Source organism: Aspergillus japonicus (genome assembly GCF_003184785.1).
Source record: "Aspergillus japonicus CBS 114.51 unplaced genomic scaffold BO86scaffold_68, whole genome shotgun sequence".
Taxonomy (NCBI): Eukaryota; Fungi; Ascomycota; class Eurotiomycetes; order Eurotiales; family Aspergillaceae; genus Aspergillus; species Aspergillus japonicus.
Window position 1 is genome coordinate 162,210 of NW_020291705.1, and position 20,455 is coordinate 182,664.

Consider the following 20,455-nt stretch of genomic DNA (forward strand, 5'->3'; position numbering starts at 1 on the left):
CAGTGAATTTATTTCGGGCGATACTTCTCAGTCGGGTTGTTTTCTGCTCTGTGCATCTAGGTATATGCACACTGGAAGGCCAGGGTACAAAATATGTGTGGACTGGTCGTCCCCGGACCGCTGGGTGTCTTCTACTCACGGACTGGCGGACCGAGGCGGTTGGGATCAGAAAGAAAGTATTGACATTGCTCACTAAACCTACAATCTCGCCCGATTCCCCTCCCTCATTCGCACCAGATGATTCCCCAACTCGCGCAGGAGGTGTTTCTGATGTTTCCCGCTGCCGGTCTTGGGGAAATCCGCCCCGACGGCCGCATCGCCGATCCAGAAGATATGTTGGGGTGCCTTGTGACGCCCCAGTGTCTGAGTGACCCAGTGCCGGAGTTCATTGTGACTGATTATCTGTCTGGCCTTCAGAAACGCCCCGACCACTTCCCCGTACCGCTCATTCTTGATCCCGACCACACTGGCCTCACTGATGGCGGGATGCGCCGTCAATCGCTCTTCGATCTCACGCGGGAAGATGTTCTCCCCGCCTATTTATGTCTGGTGGTCAGCTTGCATCCTCAAACAGCAAATACCACCACCTCCTCGGCAACACAAGAAAAAAAAAAAAAACAAAACCGCAATGAACATACCCCGAATGATCAAATCCTTAATCCGTCCCGTGACCGCCACAAACCCCTCCCCATCCATAACCACCTCGTCCCCGGTAAAAATCCACAGCACCCCGGCCTCATCCCTTCGCATCACCTGCGCTGTCTTCTTAACGTTGCGCCAATACCCTTTCTGCACCGCGAAACCCGCGGTACATAGCTCCCCCCGCATCCCCCGCGCAACCACGCCTCCCTCCCGATCCACCACCTTCGCCCACGTGTGCGGTAGCACTCTCCCAACCGTATGAATTCCTTTCTCAACATCATCGCTCAGACGCGTCATAAATGTCACTGGGCTCGTCTCCGTCATCCCGTACGCAATCAGCACGTTCGGGACTCCCATCTCGGTCCGGAGCCGGGTCATGAGCGTCGGCGAGACAGGGGAGCCGGAGGCGAGCGCGGTTCGTAGGGATACTGGCTTGGTGCCGGTTTGGGCGAGGATGTCGAGCAGGGCGAGGTACATCGTTGGCACGCCGAGGATCACCGTTGCGTGTTCCGTGAGGAGTGCGTCCACGCATCCGGTCGCGGAGAAGCGGGGGGATGGGAAGATGATGGTGCTGCCGTGGATGAAGGAGGACAAAAAGCCAAGGACCAGGCCGAAGCAGTGGAATAGGGGCGGTGGGCTAAGAATCTTATCCTGGGCGGTGAGGGCTAAGCCTTGGCCGACGAAGCGGGCGTTGTTGAGAAGGTTTCTTTTGTTGTTACGGTTAGTTGGCATCCGAGGCGAGAGGGGAGTGGGTTGAGAGGGGGGTTCACGTGTGCGTTAACATGGCGGCTTTTGGGGAGCCGGTTGTTCCTTTGCTATCGGTGAGTCCCATATAACGTGTGAGATGCGAGGGGATAAGGATTACCGGAGGTGAATTGGAGATTCAAGACTCCTTCCGGGGAGATGGTGCGTGCGATAGCTGCTTGTTCGGCTGGCTTGGGGTGGGCGTTGCTTGTGAAGGCGTCATAGAATTGAAGGTCGCTGCCTATTTGGCTGGAGATGCTGTCTCCAATGAGCACGATTCGGCGGAGCTCGGGGAGCTTCGGGTTCGGTGATTCTTCGCCTTGAAGAGCGTAGATGTGGTCTGAAAGATTCCGTTTGCTGATGCTCGCGCTGATGAAGACAAGTTTGCATGCTGGGAGGTGTCAATCATATGTTGCACTGGGCCAGATCGCGGGAGGGAAGGGCGTACAGCTCTGATTAACTGCGCTGGTTAACTCCCCGGGGGTATAAGTATTGTTCAAGACCACCACGGGACACCCAACGCGACCACTACCAAGAAAGACTTCGATGTATTGGTAACAGTTGCCTGCCATGATGCCTACGCAGTCCCCTGGACGCAACCCTATGTTGAGCATCGCCTGGGCAAGTACCCGGCTTCTCTCCCCAAGTTGGCGGTAGCTGAGCCGGACGGACTGCCACGGTACAACTACCGCCTCCTTAGAACCGTGTTCAGCTTCTTGCAGGTCGATGAGCTCGCCCAGTGTCTTGTGCCAGAGGGCAGGCTCGGTCGGGCCGTGGACTATGGCGGGAGGGGGAGTTAGAGTCATCGTTGAGTGTGTCTCGGACATGAATAGCAGAGGTGGAAAAATCAGAGAGATATCCCTCAAGAGATATGCTTTACTCAGCCGTAACACTATATATTTCGCAAGATTCACAGGCTGTCCGCGATCTCCTCACTCTGCCTCCATTGATGTGTTGCGGACCTGCCCGCGGGACCACCCGAAGCCATCGGTCCGAAGGGCAGATCAATCCCCCCACAGCATGGTCATCTTGATTGTTTTATTTCCCCCACGCCAACTTTGTACTTGTATGTACAGCAATATTCACTTGGTCTGCTTTCCTCGGGACACAGCTCTATCAGAGATCATCATGGCGGCTCAATCCTCCTTCCCACCTCTCCAATCCAAAATCGACCTCAACGATTCGCAATATCGGGCCAACCGGGAAACATGGAAGACCGTCCTAGACAGATTTGAGGAGGCTTTGGGGCAGGTCTCTGCCGAGGGCAACAATGCGTCTATAGCACGACATCAAACCCGGGGGCAATTACTGCGTAGGTGTGGACCATCCTCGCCGTGACATTAAGCTGACATGTTAGCAGCCCGCGATCGCATTGCCCTCTTGTTGGACCAGGACTCGCCCTTTCTGGAGATCGGGGCCTTCGCCGGTTATAGAAACCCCAATTCGACGCCATGTGCCAATTTGATCGCGGGGATTGGGAATGTCAGGTACGCCTACTAATTAGCCATTCCTTTCACCACCGATACTCACTGCATAGTGGCCAACCATGTATGCTCATGTCACATATTCCGACCCAGAGCGGCGGGGCCTGGAACGAAATGACAGGTTTGCCAACGCATTCAACCTGCAGAAACCATACTAACCACCCATTCCAGTACTCAAAACAAACCGAATCCTGGAAATCGCCTTCCAGAATGATTTGCCCCTCATTTCACTGGTACAATCGGTACGCCCGCCAAGTACCTTTCGTACAAGAAGCCAAATTGCTGATTGCCTCATCCCAGGCCGGTGTCTTCCTCCCGCAACAATTCCGAGTCTTTCACAAAGGCGGCCAACTATTCCGGGATCTCGCCGTGCGGACCCAACATAGCAAACCCTCCTGCGCGCTCGTCTTTGGCTCCTCGACTGCCGGAGGAGCCTATCACCCCGCGCTCTCCGATTACACCGTCTTCGTCGAGAACCAAGGGCAGGCGTTTCTGGCAGGACCGCCGCTGGTGAAGATGGCGACTGGGGAGGTGATCGGGGCGGAGGAGCTGGGCGGGGCGAGGGTACATGCCACGAAGACTGGGCTTGCGGATCAGATCGCGACCGATGAGTATGTGCGACGTTTCCCGGCTATTGAGTAACACCAGTTAATCCACCGGCTGCAGGCTGGACGCAATCCGCAAGGCCCGAGAGTGGGTAGCGACCCTGCACATCGCTTCACACCAGACACTCGTCGACACCATCGAGCCCTTACCCCCAAGGTACCCCATTGACGACCTCCTAGGTCTTGTGAACCCCGATATCCGAAAGCCTTTTGATATGCGCGAGGTCCTGCTACGGTTGATCGACGACTCGCGACTGTCGGAGTTCAAGCCGAAATACGGAGGCAATCTGATCACAGGCTGGGCGCACATCTACGGTAAGTCCATTCATCTCTCACGTTGCTCCCAGTCTTCCCCAGTGGAGTGCAGCACTAAGCCGACTACCAACCCAGGAATCCAAGTCGGCATCATCGCCAATCAAATGTCAGTAATAAACCCAACCGAAGCCGCCAAAGGCGCGCAATTCATCCGCATGTGTAACCAACAGTGAGCTACCCCCTCCTTCCATTTTCTTTTCCCTACCACCCGCTAACAACCTCACACTGGGAAGAAGCACCCCCCTGCTCTTCCTCCACAACGTCACTGGCTTCATGGTCGGCGCCAAAGCCGAACACGCCGGCATCATCCGCACCGGCGCGCAACTCGTGGCCGCTGTCTCCACCTCGACCGTCCCGCACATCTCCGTCATCCTGGGCGCCTCCTACGGCGCTGGGAACTACGCCATGTGCGGCCGGGCCTACGGGCCCCGGTTCCTGTTTACCTGGCCTAGCGGTCGGTGCGGCGTGATGGGGCCGGAGCAGCTGTCTGGCGTGATGGAGAGCGTGCAGCGGAGCAGCGCAGCAGCCAAGGGGACTGTGCTGGCGCCGGACGAGCTTCGGGCGCGGGTGGAGCGGTTTCGGAAGGGCGTGCAAGCCGATGCAGAGTGTTATGCAACAAGTGGGGGATTGGTGGATGATGGAATCATTGATCCTCGGGATACAAGGGATGTGGTGGGGATGTGTTTGGAGGTTGCGGTGGGCGCTGGAATTCAAGGTGCTGGGGGGCATCGTTTGTTGGCGAGGATTTAGTTCTGCAGGGACGGAGAGTGGTTGTTATACTTCTTCTTTGCAATCACTTTTGGATTATAGTCAGAGAGCACCCCCCTTTACTATTTGATTGTCCATCTTATGTTACAGAAAAGCGTTCGCCTGAGCGGAGGTCATTATCATACATGTCGACTCTGCATTGAATATAATCGTACAGAAAGGGACAGCATGATATACATTGCGCTGAGGGCGTCGTATCGATCGGCCAGAAGGATTGTCAAGACATGGATCTTACTGACGGTTCTCTATAGGATCTCGAATGCTGTCCAACTATGTCTATTTCAGGGCCATTTCTTCAGGTATGCAGATCCCTGTAGTGATACCAATAACACACTTCACGGGCTTGAGCTGACACAGCCAGGCAGCGCTGCAACGGACCGACAGAAGCGGACAGCGGTCCGATGCGGGGAAAGCAAAGCCAGCAACCCTAACTATTGTATCCTTCGGATAGCCTCACCGAGCGGGACCCGGAACGGTGCCTCATTCCCTTATCTGCATTGTAGCCAGCGTCTCTTTTGCCTCACCTGCATCTCATGATCACAATTCACGACTCTCCAACGCCGAACAACAGTCTCCAGCAAAATGACGGTACCCCAAAGCCCAGTCTCGCAACATGCATCCCCCTCGCGATCCCCACTCTACGTGGCCTCGCCCCCCCTCGATCAGACCACCGGTCGCCCGATCATCCAACGCATCCTAATTGCCAACCGTGGAGAAATTGCTGTACGCATCATCCAAACCTGCCGCAAGGTCAACATTAGCACCGTCGCCGTCTACGTTACAGAGTAAGCCCTCCCCCTCCCCCTCCCCCTCCCCTCACCCCAGCACAACCTGACCATCTCAAACAGAGACGCCTCATCCCGTCACGTCCGCGAAGCAGACACGGCCATCTGCCTGGGGTCACTGAGCCGCACTACCGACAAATCCCCCGCGCAAGAAGGAACCGACACAAGAAACCCCTTCCTCAACATCCCACTCCTCATCCGCACCGCCCTCTCAACCCAGTCCCACGCCATCCACCCGGGCTACGGCTACCTCAGCGAGAACGCGTCCTTTGCAACCGCTGTGCGCGCCGCCGGCCTGATCTTTCTCGGGCCAAGCACCGTCGCCCTAACCTCGCTCGGCGACAAACGCGCAGCCAAAACCTACCTTCGCAGGAACGCCCCTTCTGTCCCCTTAATCCCCGGCTTTGTCGGGACCAGCCAGACCCCGGCTGACCTGATTACTGCCGCAACGGAGATTGGATTCCCGGTGATCCTAAAAGCCTCCGCCGGTGGCGGGGGAAAGGGAATGAGAATTGTCCGGGAGCCCTCACAATTGGAAGCGGAGCTCGAGAGAGCGCAGTCTGAAGCGGAGCGGGCATTCGGGCAAAGGGACTGTATTCTAGAGAAGTATATCGCGGCCGCAAAGCATGTTGAGATCCAGATTGTCGGGGATGAGCACGGGACAGTTGTTGCATTTGGCGAGCGGGATTGCTCGGTGCAGAGGCGGCATCAGAAGGTCGTGGAGGAGACGCCGTGCGCTTTTCTGACAGCTGACATGCGGCGAGAGATGTGTGACACTGCGGTAAGGATTGGACAGCTGATCAAGTATGCGGGCGCGGGCACGGTGGAGTTTGTGGTTGATGTGCAGACGCGCCGGTTCTACTTTCTGGAGGTGAATGCCAGGTTGCAGGTGGAGCATCCAATTACGGAGGAGGTGATGGGGTGGGATTTAGTGGCGTTGCAGGTTTATGTCGCAGCGGGTGGCCAGCTGAAGGATCTGCCCGCGTTGGAAGGGGGACAGTGGAGAACCCCGGCGCAAGGCCATGCGATTGAGTGTCGACTTTGTGCAGAAGACCCAAAGAATAATTTCTATCCGGAACACGGGAAGGTTCAGCTATGGCGGCCGGCAGACGGGGTTTTGGGACCGGGGCGGGATGTGCGGTATGAGACGGCTATCCAGACCGGGGCCGAGGTGTCGATTTACTTCGACTCAATGATCGCTAAGATTGTTGTCTGGGCGCCGACCCGCGCGCTGGCGATTGAGAAAATGAGTCGCGTACTGGCCCAGACGGCTTGTGTTGGGGTCAAGACAAACCAGCTCTTCCTGCAGCGCTGCCTGCTGAGTCCCGAGTTCCGAAAGCCGACGTATACGACTGCGTTCATTCCGTCAAACCTGGAGCAGTTGCTGCAGTTTCCAGAGGTGCCGCTGCAGGAGTATTTGCCCCTAATCCCTAGTCTGGTTATTCGCAGTTTGGCACAAAGGGGGAATACTCGTGCGCGGCCATTCCAGTACATCCGCAGGCAGTTCCGGAATCAACACTGCGATCCTGTCAACATCCACTGTGACGTTGTCACAACCATCACCGGTCCCGAGGCCGGGACATCAAGCATGTGTGTCTGGGATCCACCGACGGCAGGCCAGTCCCCCAGCCTGAAACATGCGCGACTCATGCCTGTGCCAGTTGAGAAGGAACCCGGCGCTGCTACAGCTTCCTATAACATCATCAGCAACACTCTCCGTCGTGCTGCCACGAAAGCTGTCACCCCGAGCGCCATTCATGTTGACTCCTTGCGACCCGCAGAGAATTCTTTGGATTCACCAACTCCCTCCAGCACATTCACCATGGAAGTATCCGTTGACGGGCGCAGAATTGTGGCCCACGTGGCCGTTCCTTCCCCTGGCACAACCACAGGAATGGTCGACCGTTCGCAAAGAATATACTGCCACTTCCCATCTCTTGGGACGTACATGGAGTTCCAGCGGGACAGTCTGCTCTCGTTCACGGAGGGTCGAAGGAGGTATGCAACAGCCGAAGAGGCGGGTAAGCGCACGGTAACTGCGCCGATGCCCTGTAAGATTTTGTCTATTGAGCAAAAGAATGGGGATTCGGTGAAGGCGGGGCAGGTCGTCATGGTGATCGAGAGTATGAAGATGGAGTTAAGTATCGCCGTGGCGGTGGAGGGGACGTTTCAGACAGAGTGGCGGAAGGGAGACGCGGTGGAGGAGGGAAGGATCCTTTGTTTGGTGGTGTAATTGTCTCTATGTCTATAGCTGGTTTGATGCTGAGATACGATACGATCAATATGCCTTCTTGCAGTAGAAGTATCTGTGGTCTAGCAGCGGCCGTCTCAAGCTTCGTAGATAACAAGTAGGCAAACACATATATGAGGACAAAAAGCACCAGAAAAGAATAGAGTAATTGGCGTATCTTGTATCCTGTCTAGGATGGCAGTATAATGGCTTATCCAGTGGAGTTGCACAATCGAGAACGTGGAATTGATTTAAACTAGACTTGCCGACTGGCAGCACACGACACACTCATTGACAAGCAAGAGGACTTTATAGCTTACTCTGCCCCATTCTGGTCATGGCCTTGATCTCCTGGTTAATTGCCAGATCGGACAGAATCTCCTCACTGCCACCACCGACCACCATGACTCGAACATCCCGACTGATCTGCTCAATACGCGCTCCCCGACCATTCTTCGAGTACCCCAGACCCCCCATAACCTGCTGTGCCTCTCGATTGACCATCTCCAGGGTTCTACCTGCTAGCACCTTCAGATTGGCAAACAGTCCTCCCATGGCCAGATCCCTCCCTTCCTTGCGCGCCATATCCGCCATGTAGACCAACTGCTCCATCCAGGCATAGGCCGAATCTAGACTTCGGCCCATTGCACTGAACTTGGCGCGAATGACCTGATTCTCGATGAGCTTCTTCCCAAAGGTCTCCCGCGTAATTGCATGCTTGTACGCATCCTCTGCACAGACCCGTGCCATGCGCAGCGACGTACAAGCCAACCACAACCGTTCATGGTTGAAGTCTATCCCATCAGCACTGTCCCATCCTTGGGCAAAGGTCATACTCACTATGCATAATGATTGGAAACCCCTTATTCTCCTCCCCGAGTAGATTTGCCACCGGAACCTCAACCTGGTCGAACTCAATATACGTGGAACCTGTCGCAGTCAGTCTCAGTCCTCACCGGTGTGCGAGAAACCATACCACTAGCCTCAACCCCGGAGTTCCGTATCTTCCGACACGTCACCCCGGGCGTCCCCTTCAACGGAATGACCAGCGCCGACACGCCCCCAATCCCTGCGCCCCCGGTTCGCACCGCCGCCGTGCAATAGTCAGCGAAAATCCCATTTGTGATCCACTTCTTCGCCCCGTTCACCACATACACATCGCCCCGCCGCTCCGCCGTCGTTGTAATGCCCGCGACATCGGAGCCCGCTAGCCATCCGCGAAGGTCAGCATCTCACTTCCCCAGGTCACCAAAGAAAGGGAGAAAGAGATACCATCCGGCTCCGTAACCCCCAAGCAGAACCGCACCTGCCCGCGCACCAATGGCCCCAGAAATCGTTCTTTCTGGTCGGCATTCCCGAATTGCACGACCGGCGGCGCTCCGATCGCGTTGCCGCACCCGAGCGCCCACACTACGCCTAGGTATCCACTGCGCGCGAGCTCGTCGATCACGATCAGGTCGTGGAAGACGTCCCATTGGGAGGGGTGGATGTCACCGGGGAGGCGTTGATTGCACTGCTGGATGTGGGCGGTTGCGAGGGGGTAGACTGCGGCAGCGGTGTAGCCTTTTTTTGCGTGGTATTGCTGGACCTGCTTCCTGGGTTAGCGTGCTAAATCGCATGGAGGATGGATTAAGAGTGATGCACCTCGGGCGGGACGAAGCCCTGTGTTTCCCATTCTTCACAGAAGGGGGCGATGTGCGTGTCTACGTACTCCCTGACTTCGCGCTGCAGGTGGTGATGAGATGGGGTATAGTAGGGACTGTTGGTGAGGGGGCGGGTGAGCCAGAGAGGGTCGGCAAAGGGAGTGCCTGTTGCGGACATTCTGTGCTTGTGGTTGGGTTAAGGGATGATTTCGGATCGGCTTGCGTTCTGAATGCTGGGATAGAGCTGAGTAGGATACATCGGAATCTGTCCATCCATGTGGATAGTGCGTTGTATACTTGGAATATATGTGTACGGTTCTGCATGAGTGCCAGATGGTGGTCGGGTGCGGGCCGGATTCAGTTTCCTTTGTGTCGTTTGGGTGAGTCATTTTGGGCTCGTAGAACAGAACAGAAATGAAAAGTTGTATGCCTGTAATTTTTAGGCTGTCGCTCAACTCAACTGTCATTCTTTGGTAATTGGGTAATGCGAGTGGAGACTCACGAAGAATTGATTGCGCGCCCCTCGGTCCGATCAGCCCAGTGGGCTGTCTGTCTGGCATCGGTCCGCTGCTCGGTCCGGTCCTGGGCTGGTTTCCGGGCTGGCCTCGCCACCCTGCGATTAGACCGAAGGTTTGGCTGATACAACAATTGTATAGAGGTAACATTGATACACAGGATAGCATCTGAATTGTACTACTTTAAGCACATAGTGTCAAAGTAAAGCATGCATCATTCCTAGCATTTTACCCTATATCTCTCAAGAGACAATCGCAGACCCCGCTTCCTGAACAACAAAACCAGCCTGAAAAGCAACTCCGCCCTACAGTCACATCAGTAAGCCCATTCAATATAGCCAAGCACACTGCAGCAAACCCACCTTTCATTAAGCATCTTCATCAATCCCTGCACCAGAAATCCCTTTACAATCTGCAGCCCCAACCCCTTGTATAACCTCCCTAGCCCCTTATGGCTTACAATAAACCTCAACACCTTCGTAAAGCCCCGGAAGGGCTTTCCACCACAATAGACAGGGGCTTTAGACTGCAGCATTATTTTGGCGACAATTAGAGGCTGCGTAACAACCGTCGCGACGACCTTCGACAGCGCCCCAAGCACTAGCCTCGTCGCTGGCGCGGCAGGTCTGTTACCTGGTCACAATGACGGCGATGAAATTCGTACACAGTTGCGCCTTTGCGCCCTCTAACGCCCCGAGGAGCAGTTCTGTTACAATATTGGTCTCAACCCGGTTATGCGATGCCCGGAAGAACTTCTGGTACGCGGCCCGCGCATGGGTCGACCAGTAGAAGTAGAAAAGGTTCATGGACCACGGTGTTGAGAATGGAGCTGCTCAGGCCCTGGTAAAGGCCGGGGAAGCCCTCTTCCTGGACAATGTGGGTCACGGCTAAGAGAAGTGAGTCGTAGCTTGGTGGGGGGAGGGGTAAGCTGCCCGGTTTCCCCTCTTGCTCGCATTGAGCAGTTCCCTGACGGCGTTGGATTTGGACATTAATGCTAGAGAATGTTACCAATGTTCTATTGGGGAACTGGAACCGTAAAAGGTCGGGCACAGAAAAAGAAAGCATCTAAACTCAACCTGTCGAGCGGTTACACAAGCACATTCGCCAATATGGCGGATATGGCGGCCGTGGTGCCTGAGGCTACGGCCTCCCATGGTGAAAGTTGGGACTTGGTTGTCATTCTGAAAAGTGTAGTACCCCATGAAAGAACACCCCAAGAGGTCCAGCATATGGACCTCCTTATTTCCAGAGATAATGGCTGCCAGGTGAACAAGGACCCAAGCGGCCCGGGAAAAGCAACCCGGCCCGGCCGGAGTGAGAGCTTTCCGATACACCAACAAATCCTCATCACATGAGTTCAGTCGTCAGCGTACTAGAATTCAAAAGAAATTCCACTTCATGAAGTCGCAGAGCCGGCGAAAGGCCACGAAACATATCCTCGTGGCTCAGGTCTATTCTCGGAGATGATGTCGAGATTGGCATACTCGGCCCCAGAGCCCAGGATATGGGCGAGGAGATGCTGGGGTAATCCGAGCCGGATGCACTCGAGGTCTTGCGCGGATTGCTGCCTAGGATGGAATAGTCGAGCATGGACCACAGGGTCTCTTCGGACACGGGACCCGGATCGCTCAGTGGGGTCTTTGCGTCGATAATGCTACTCAACCCGTGGCGCTGCGCGTGGAAATCACGCAGACGGATGGACTGGTTCCAGGACAATTGTTAGTGATGGTTATCTCACGGGTCATTGAAGTGGACATACCATATTAGCGGCATGTGTCCAAATTTTGGCTAATTGATCAAGTATATCAACAGCATACTGAAAGCAGTCCCGCATATCCGAGAGCCGACAGGAAAGATTCTGATGCTCCTCCTGTGACGCAATCGATAGAATCACTCCCGCGATCGCCACGCAGTACGCGTAGAACGAGGACTCGACGAGTCCGCCCGCCTCAGACACATCCCGGAGGAGGCGTACCAGATGCGTGGCATGATCTACTCCATTCTGCAGGGCGCGAGTGACAAAGCTATGCGGAACCTTGGAGCCAAAGGGTTGAAGGCAAATTTTAAGAACGAAAGGGTGATTCAGCAAACAGTGGCACAGATGGAATAGGGTGTGCGCGAAGGTCTGGTGTCCCAGTTCTTGTTGGTTCAGTGTCCCCGTCGCTTCAGCACTGTTCCTTAAAATATCTACCACTGACGCATTTTCTGACGTCGCATAGGATTCGAACAGCAGCAAGGAAGAGCTGATTGCGATGTATTCTGACTCCGTGTCCCAGGGCGGAATCCCGTCCGTGTGCCGGTTGGCATACACATATCGCGTGCAGCGACCGAAGATGGACGCCAGAAGAATGACCAGAGCAAACGGACTGGGGCTTTCAGCAATCTCAGTGCTCCAGTTAAGGAGCTGATGCAGGGTGTATGTCTCCTTCATCTCACCTAGTTGGATGGTGGTCTCGTCGCACGGAAGCTGGATCTGGCAGTCTTGGTCGAGAATGACGAGGGGGCGCGATCGTCCACATGAAATGAGTTTGTCGAGCAGGTAGACTGACCAGAACGCTCGTCGGCGTTCCTCCTGCTCAGCAGCAGGTAGCCAAGCATCAGGCTCGCTCATCAAGCCGAGTCCTTGTGAGATGCGCGCTGCCAGACCAATTTTCAGCCACCCTGAATTGACGCGCCCAGCTAGAATTTCGGTTAGCCCGGACCATTGGACCCTCACACGGTCGTCCACGCAAACCTACCTGTGTAATCAATTACTGCCAGCATATTCACCGTCTGCACGACATGCACCCCCATGTTATCTTCTACTGTCAAGTGATCTGTTAAGACGGACAGCCAAGCCTCCCGAGCATAAACCTCTGATGTCTGCAGTGCCCTTCCTGCGTAGAACTCGTGAGTAGAGAAGCGAACGGCGGAAGCCAGTATGGCTAGTATCAAGCATCGTGGCAGGGTCCCATTCTGTATCTCCTGTCGGAAGCTGTTCTCCTGGAAATTACTGTATGGCTGGTTGTGCACATGGAGAAAATAGGTCTCAAGGATGGAGTCCAAGACGGGCTGCGAGGGTGTGACGAATGGGTGAAGGCCCGGGACAGCAGGCTGTGTTAACGGAATCTGCTGCTCGGAAGGGCCAGAATCTATAACCGATCTTTCGAGATTAGTTAGTATAGCTGCATAAGTAACTGAAGCGCGTGGTGGGAAATACCGGGGTTGGTGTGCGGCCCGTTCACTTAACTCCGCCAAGCGTGACTCAATCACTGAGATGCGCTGCAATAGTTGGGTCTAGGAGATCATCAGAGAATGACCAAGAAGTTCACAAAGCTGCGATCTTACATTCTCACAGGTTGGCGCGGTCGCGGTGTTGGGAGGATTGTCGCTGATGGTCACGGAGTAAGGCTCATAGATGCAGGAGTGCTTATTTCGCCGACAGTGGGAACAGATCGGACGCTCCCCCGAGCACTTTGTTTTCCTACGCCTACACAAAAGTCCTATTGATCAGTGAGACTTCAGCCCGTAATGCTGAGTGACCTACCGGCAATTTGCGCACGCTTGGCGAATGCGCTTGAGGTTGCCCTTTTGCAAGGGGGCAATAAGGGGACCCATTGTGGGAGCTTCAAGCTTAGGCTGTGAGTGAGATAGGGACGAAGACGATATACAGATAACCAGATAACCAGATTCGATTGAGGATGATGATGACGAGGTTTGCGGGGTTGGAACACACGACGGACGGAAAAGTAAAGTTGCAAAGCACAGGGCGAAAGCAAGAGGGGAAACAAGCGATAGACGCGTGGGGCGCCGTCTTCCGCTGCGGGGAATTTCGGCCCTAATTCGGTTCCAATATCGATCCTCAGCTGGACTGCGCTTTCCAAATACATGGCCGTCACCGGTTCTAAACACTACTATGATGTTAATTGACATACTTGGACCTGCTAAGCGATCCAATTCCCAAACTTGGCATGACTGAAGGGTGAGAACCAAACCTGGACTCATCTCTAGTTGGCTTTGGAAACCTATTCTTTCCATTATTCACATCATTGTATTGGCGAAACTACGATAATATGCGATCAAGACCGCACCTTAAATGATTGCTTAAATTGTTGAAGTATAAAATTTAGAACAAACAGAGTTGATTCCACTTTCCTGGCAGTAATACACAACATACTCTACCGAGCAAAGTGGAGGTGCAAAGCATAAATATAACTTCAGAGACCGTCGGGAACACACGGGAGGTATTACAACTAATCCGGCGCCCTATGATAATCAAAGCAGAAGGGAGAGGAAGACACCTGTGACACCTGTGGGATTCATTATGCAAGTAGCCTTGACTGGGTAACAAATAAATTCGAATTAGGTAGCACTTTGAATATGTGTGACGTAAGGTTGGACGGCCAATGTGTGTGTGGTATCGGAAGGTCTTATCAATTGCGGTCTATCAGCGTGGCGATAAGCACTGGAAGACTCTTGATAACCTCACCTCTCGCTTTAATGCCCTATTCGGGTAATTCTGCCCGCCGCACATACACATGCAGCAAACCGACAATGATGATTGGCGATTGTGTGGACTGCCAAACACAATGAATCTGGGGAAGTGGCGCGTGACTGTACGTCAGATTTCTCCCCTCAAATGCCTATTGCAGCAATTTTGTACCATGCGTCGATAAAAAGAACATTTCATTCCCACCGCAAGAGTAATTTCGGGCCATCCTTTGCGGTCCGGCTTATCAGGCAGAAATGGAGCATCAAAGGGATTTTCTTGTATGCCACATTGGAAAGTACATATTGGGAAGGCGTTGTTGTAGTACAATATAAATATATCCATACGAAACCTTCCTTCTCCAGGTTTGGGGCATCATAGGCAATTCCTGATCTGCGCACATATCCCCTCCATAACACCGCCAAAATGACCTCTCGTGACGGCTACCAATGGACGACAGAGACCGGGCTGGTGCAAGGCGTTCCTTGTATTGGAGTTATCTCACCCCCTACCAACATCACCTCCTCCCTCGATCGCTGCGATGTGATTGTCATTGGTGCAGGCTATACGGGCCTCACAGCAGTGCGCGATGCCTGTCTGGCAGGGTTGAAAGTCTTGCTCATTGAGGCCCGTGATCGCATTGGTGGACGGTCCTGGTCCTCGAACATAGGAGGATATCCCTTCGAGATGGGAGGAACTTGGGTACACTGGGGTCAGTCGCATGTGTGGCGTGAGATTTCACGGTATCAGATGCGGGATGAACTGGAGCCTTCGTTTGACTTTTCCCACGGGGTCAACCATTTTCAATTACGCACCAACCATGGATCCAAGACCGTCAGCCACCGAGAAGAGGTCAGTGGAAAACCCCGTAGATTCGAGCTTACCCCGCATTCCCAGGGTCCCACATCTAACCAATAACTGTATAGGATGAGCTTCTTGCTTCCGCACTGCACAAATTCGTGAATGTGGATGGCGAGCTGGGCAGGAAGATCATGCCGTTTCCCCACAGCGCTTTCCATGTGCCTGCAGTCCGCCAATACGACCAGATGTCCGCCCAGGATCGTCTCACCGAGATTGCCGCCTCGCTGACCCCAGACGAGCGAGCCGTGGTCGAGAGCTTCATTCTTCTGTGCAGCTGTGGTACCCTTGAAACCACCAGCTTTTTCGAATTTCTCCACTGGTGGGCTCTTTGTGGCTATACCTACCAGGGCTGCTTGGACTACCTGATTTCCTACAAGTTCAAGCGGGGCCAGTCGAGCTTTGCTATCAACTTCTTCAAAGAGGCAGTCTCGACAGGCAATCTGCTTTACACCTTCAATAGTCCTGTGCAATCCATCGAGGATCAGAGCGGGAAAGTCAGTGTCACTACCCGCGATGGCCGGAGTTATGCAGCCGCCCGCCTGATCTCGACAATTCCTCTCAATGTGCTCAGCACCATCGCATTTTCCCCTCCCCTGGGACCCCAGCGCACGGCGGCAATCAATGTGGGTCATGTAAACCAGTGTGTCAAGGTCCATGCCGAGGTGTCCAGCCCCGAGATGAGATCGTGGACAGGAATCTCATATCCCTTCAACAAACTCACCTATGCTATCGGCGACGGGACAACTCCCGCGGGCAACACCCACATTGTCTGCTTCGGAGGGGCTGCGAACCATATTCAACCGGAAGAGGACCTGAACAAGACCAAGGAAGCCGTTCAGAACATGGCTCCTGGCAACATGGATATCAAACGCTTGGTAAGAGTCTTTGTCAGTAAACTTTTCCCCCATGGCTGATCCAAACATCCTTAGGTGTTCCACAACTGGTCAAAAGATGAGTTCGCCAAGGGAGCGTGGTTTTTCTCTCCCCCAAAGCTTCTCTCCCAAGGTCTGGATGAGCTACGATCTCGACACGGGAATGTGCTGTTTGCCAATTCGGACTGGGCTGTGGGCTGGCGTAGTTTCATTGATGGTGCGATTGAGGAGGGTACGCGGGCAGCAAAGACTGTTGCGGAGGAGCTGCGATCACCGTCGACTTCGCGGCCTCATTTGTGATTATCGATTATGCATAGCATTTTCTAGCTTCTAAATAGAACACAGTACTTTATCCTATCTCAACTCGTGTCATTGGTTTGAAATCCATCCCTCCACAACTGCCAGTACGGCTATAAATGTTATCGGGTGAACTACTACAATCTTTGACAAGGGTACGCATAATTCAATCTCAGCGTTATGGATGTTCAAAGACCTAAACCCGCGGCCAAGCGAAGCGACAGGCACCAGAATAAAGGTAGCATCCTGGTTTTTTTTCGGGCAGTAGTGACTTCCCAAATTACATCTCTTCGATGAAGAGAGGACGGATACCAGATAACGACTAAAGCGAGGGCCATAGCTATCACCGTATCTCAGAGCTAGTACTTTTCATGTAATATCTCCCTTGATTCGTCCTATGACATTGCAGATAGCGAAGAGCGCATTGATAATGTCTACAAAGCCAGCTTATCATAATCGGATCATTCGCCACGCTACAATGCCAAAATCTCAGGTTATTGACCGGTTTGGGTAATATTCACCTCACTCCCCGCATCATCAATTTTAACCGACAGAACTATTTTGTATCAGGCTCCCTTCGTATCAAGTTCATCCAGATACACCTCTACAGGCCTGATAGAAGATGAAACCTTTAAAGAGGGTGAAGTTCGTGCTCGTTGGGTACTATTGATATCAATCACCATACTGGATTTGAGAGAAAGTGTTATCAGAATTGTGCACCGGTACTGGGAAGATGGGAATGTTGAATAAGACCAAGCCAGGTATGCAAGAAGGTACCTAACCACATTGTTGAGGGTCTGCTTATCTCTTTCTCATCAACAGAAGCAAGCTTGGATGTTGAGCAACGTAAGTTCATGGCTTGATGCTTCCACCGACCATGTTTTTCATCTCACAACCATCTTCTCTTCTAGAGTCAGTTCAAATCGGTGGGCTGGTGGAACAGGGCTGCCTGGAAGGATTAGTCCTGAGTCCAGTTGGAACCCGCAAGATGAGCCCTCTTCAGATCATCTCCGCAAGTTGGATCGTCTGCGACAGTTGGGCGGGGGTCTCGGCTACTGTGGCTCTGGCCATTGTCCAAGGCGGCCCCGTTACCATAGTCTATGGACTAATCCTAATGTTTTTACTTGTTGGTGCCTGTACTCTCACCCTATCCGAATTGTCGAGCGTCTACCCCACGGCAGGAGGGCAATATCACTGGACCTCAATCCTGGCCCCGGGCTACATTAGCCGAGTGCTGGTACGTATTACTGTTGTGACACGTCATTCCTGCTTGAGACTGCGTTGTACCAGTTACTGACCTATTTTCAGAGCTACGCCTGCGGAATAGCCAATATGTTCGCCTGGATCGCTATCTCCACCGGTATTGCCATCATCCCGTCCCAGCTCATCCTAGGCATTGTTCTCTTTTACAACCCCGGCTTTGATGCTCAGCCCTGGCATTACTTCATCCTCTATCAAATGATCAATTTATTGGTACTCTTCTACTGTATTATACTTCTGAAGAAGTCCCTTTGGATCCATGATGCATGCTGTAAGCACCCAAGAGCCCGTACCTCAGCATAACCTGACTCTTTAGTCTTTATAACCCTGGCCTCGTTCTTCGTCATCGTCATCGTTTGTCTCGCCCGTACGGCTCCCAACTTCCAGCCCAACGCCCATGTCTGGGCCACTTTCCTGAACGACAGCGGATGGACATCCGGCGGGGTAGCATTTCTCACCGGTCTCGTCTCCCCGAATTACATGTACGCAGGCATCGACGGAGCCCTACACCTAGCCGAGGAATGCAAAGACGCAGCTCGGGTAGTCCCTCGCGCACTTATAAGCACGCTCGTCATCGGCTTCGGTACATCCTTTGCGTTCCTTGTAACTATGCTATACTGCACCAATGACCTCAAAGCAGTCGTCGCCTCACCCACAGGGTTAGTTGCGCCCTCCCCTCTCCGTTATACAATTCTAACCAACCCCAGCGTCCCAATATATGAAGTCTGGTATCAAGCGACTCACTCAAAAGCAGCGGCAACCACCTTTATAATCCTGCTCAGCCTAGCAGCTGTCTTCGCCCTAATCGGCGCTCAGGAGACCGCCTCTCGGTTAACCTGGTCCTTGGCGCGGGACAACACGCTTTTCGGCAGCACCCAAATGAGGCAGATGCACCCGACTCTCGACGTTCCCGCCTGGGCTCTGGCCTTTAACTTCTCCGTCATGTTCATCATCGGCTGCATTTATCTAGGGTCATCATCCGCGTTCAACGCCTTCATCGCCACAGGCCTGGTCCTGCAGCACGTCTCCTATGCCATTCCCGCCGCTTTGCTACTGTTGCGTCGCCGCGGTAGCGCTTGGCTCCCTGCAAACCGGCCCTTCCGACTGCCCAGTTCGGTGGGCTGGATAGCAAATATTGTCACAGTCGGCTTTTCGGTTTTGGCGTTGGTGTTTTATAGTTTTCCAACGATAAGGCCGGTCACTGGGAGTAATATGAGTGAGTTTTCTCTTTCCTTGAGAGAGGCGATTGTATCAAGTTTAGTTACTGATGATCCTGATTAGATTATACATCTGCTGTGCTAGGAGTTATGGCGATTGTGGCGTTGGGGAACTGGGTGTTTTATGCACGACGGTGGTATCGTGGACCGAGATTGCATGAGTAGCATTAAGAGGTGGAATCGGGTTTGTTACTTGCCTGACATTCATGCTTCTAGAATCACATCGGAATGCTATTTTGGTGGTAAAATGAAAGGAACCCCTACAATGCCTTTTCTCTGGAGGATCTATAGATAGCTCACAGATGCCTAAGGCAACAGTAGCCGGAAATACAACGGGCCCCTAAGGAAGCCGTTCGCTAGCCTCTTTAGCAATAGAAACTTTTCAACTCTATCACCAACACAAGCCTGCTGAAATGGACGACGAGGTGTTATACCCCCTTGTCTGCATAAGGTTTATTCCACATCATGTAAAAAAGACCCTGCTGTACACATTCTGTGACTTCATCTGATTTAAGTCCATAGATCCTTACCCATATTATTGTCACAGCATACCGAAGAAGCTCCATGTCCCCGCACTGCCTCTACATTCTCGAAGATGACAACAATATTGAAGGTGATGCAACAAGTGCTATAGATATGCACTGTGAGTACAATACATCTGCCTTTCACGGGAAATCTATCAATGATGTTGCTTGTCTTCTTCGAGAAAAGGTAGTTGGAAACAGAGTAGCAACAAATGTCTTCTATATCGCGGACGACCAGACAATCCTAAATTATAGCTTACTCTTGGTTCAAGTTCAACCAGACAACAAGGCTCAAAACTTTCTTAGTGTTCGACTGGCATGTGAATTTATAAATGGAATGGCAAGGTTTATTGCTCATCATGAATACCCAGCATCGATCCTGGACATCCAGGACGATGTCGATGATGATGGCGTGTATCGGGGTGGTAGAAAGGACCCGTACATATATTGTGGGACACGGACTGTCTACCTTGATGAACACGACGCGTTGCAATAGAGCATCCAACCGGAAACTTGTTTGCAGACTATTTTGAAGTTGATCAGCCAGGGTCATGCTATGCTATAATGGCAGTAAGAAGGCGTTCTGGCCATATAGCAGGTCCGCCAAGAATCAGCCCAGTTGTTTAATGAATGTGAGTTGTTTACCCTATCTCAGAATGCACATAGCAAAATAACAAGTCATTCATAAAATAGAGAATATCTATACTATTATCTTTACTGTAAATGCTGATTAGACAGAAATCCTGGACTCCAGTTACTACTTACTTTATTTGTTTAGTTTACTGTTTTTAATAAGTTAATAATTTATCATATTCACCCTATAAATATCTATATAGGGAATCAGCGTATATTTTCAGACTCTAAAAATAGGAGATTAGGAATTTTTTTTTATATTTAGATAAGGAGAAAAATTTTTTATTCTAAATCCTAATATAAAAATTAAATTTACAACTTTGATATTAGGCTAGTAATAGCTTACTAAATATTATAGCTGAATATTACTATATCTAAATATAGATAGTAGTAAATTCTATATTAGAATATATACTAAGCCTTTTTATTCTATAACCCTATCTACTATATTAAATAAATAAAACTATAAAAAACAGCGGAGCTAAAAAGCAGAATCCTATATTATTTTAACAATTTATTTTAAAAAGAATAATTAAATATCTTTTTAATTTTTAGTATTTAAAAATCTATTTACTGCTTTAATATTGTCAAT

General features: G+C 52.2%; 6 protein-coding genes across 6 annotated transcripts; 3 read left to right on the forward strand and 3 right to left on the reverse strand.

Moving 5' to 3' along the window:
* Positions 1-198: 198 nt before the first annotated feature.
* Positions 199-2,192, reverse strand: BO86DRAFT_422138 (acetyl-CoA synthetase-like protein; the record flags this gene model as incomplete). The annotated part of the gene is made up of 5 exons (XM_025675323.1): positions 199-536; positions 639-1,348; positions 1,413-1,452; positions 1,508-1,777; positions 1,835-2,192. 5 exons carry the CDS (start codon positions 2,190-2,192, stop codon positions 199-201), a joined length of 1,716 nt encoding a protein of 571 aa, XP_025523692.1.
* A 322-nt stretch (positions 2,193-2,514) lies between these two features.
* BO86DRAFT_450790 (ClpP/crotonase) lies at positions 2,515-7,651 on the forward strand (the record flags this gene model as incomplete). The annotated part of the gene is made up of 7 exons (XM_025676822.1): positions 2,515-2,698; positions 3,042-3,112; positions 3,171-3,481; positions 3,537-3,737; positions 4,024-4,520; positions 5,130-5,343; positions 5,407-7,651. 7 exons carry the CDS (start codon positions 2,515-2,517, stop codon positions 7,574-7,576), a joined length of 3,648 nt encoding a protein of 1,215 aa, XP_025523693.1. The 3' UTR covers positions 7,577-7,651.
* A 231-nt stretch (positions 7,652-7,882) lies between these two features.
* On the reverse strand, positions 7,883-9,394 carry BO86DRAFT_450791 (acyl-CoA dehydrogenase family protein; the record flags this gene model as incomplete). The annotated part of the gene is made up of 5 exons (XM_025676823.1): positions 7,883-8,367; positions 8,414-8,503; positions 8,550-8,780; positions 8,846-9,161; positions 9,218-9,394. The coding sequence occupies 5 exons, from the start codon at positions 9,392-9,394 to the stop codon at positions 7,883-7,885; spliced, it is 1,299 nt and encodes a 432-aa protein (XP_025523694.1).
* A 1,684-nt stretch (positions 9,395-11,078) lies between these two features.
* On the reverse strand, positions 11,079-13,418 carry BO86DRAFT_439991 (Zn(II)2Cys6 transcription factor; the record flags this gene model as incomplete). Its single annotated transcript, XM_025676192.1, has 6 exons — positions 13,258-13,418; positions 13,059-13,200; positions 12,909-13,007; positions 12,470-12,839; positions 11,491-12,410; positions 11,079-11,432 (listed from the first exon to the last, which is right to left on the reverse strand). Exons 1-6 carry the CDS (start codon positions 13,326-13,328, stop codon positions 11,079-11,081), a joined length of 1,956 nt encoding a protein of 651 aa, XP_025523695.1. The 5' UTR covers positions 13,329-13,418.
* Positions 13,419-14,625: 1,207 nt separating this feature from the next.
* On the forward strand, positions 14,626-16,232 carry BO86DRAFT_403432 (flavin monoamine oxidase family protein; the record flags this gene model as incomplete). The annotated part of the gene is made up of 3 exons (XM_025673939.1): positions 14,626-15,051; positions 15,126-15,935; positions 15,990-16,232. The coding sequence occupies 3 exons, from the start codon at positions 14,626-14,628 to the stop codon at positions 16,230-16,232; spliced, it is 1,479 nt and encodes a 492-aa protein (XP_025523696.1).
* An 874-nt stretch (positions 16,233-17,106) lies between these two features.
* BO86DRAFT_322372 (putative choline transporter) lies at positions 17,107-18,871 on the forward strand (the record flags this gene model as incomplete). Its single annotated transcript, XM_025668386.1, has 5 exons — positions 17,107-17,466; positions 17,538-17,760; positions 17,806-18,148; positions 18,197-18,705; positions 18,771-18,871. 5 exons carry the CDS (start codon positions 17,107-17,109, stop codon positions 18,869-18,871), a joined length of 1,536 nt encoding a protein of 511 aa, XP_025523697.1.
* Between the last annotated feature and the right edge of the window lie 1,584 nt (positions 18,872-20,455).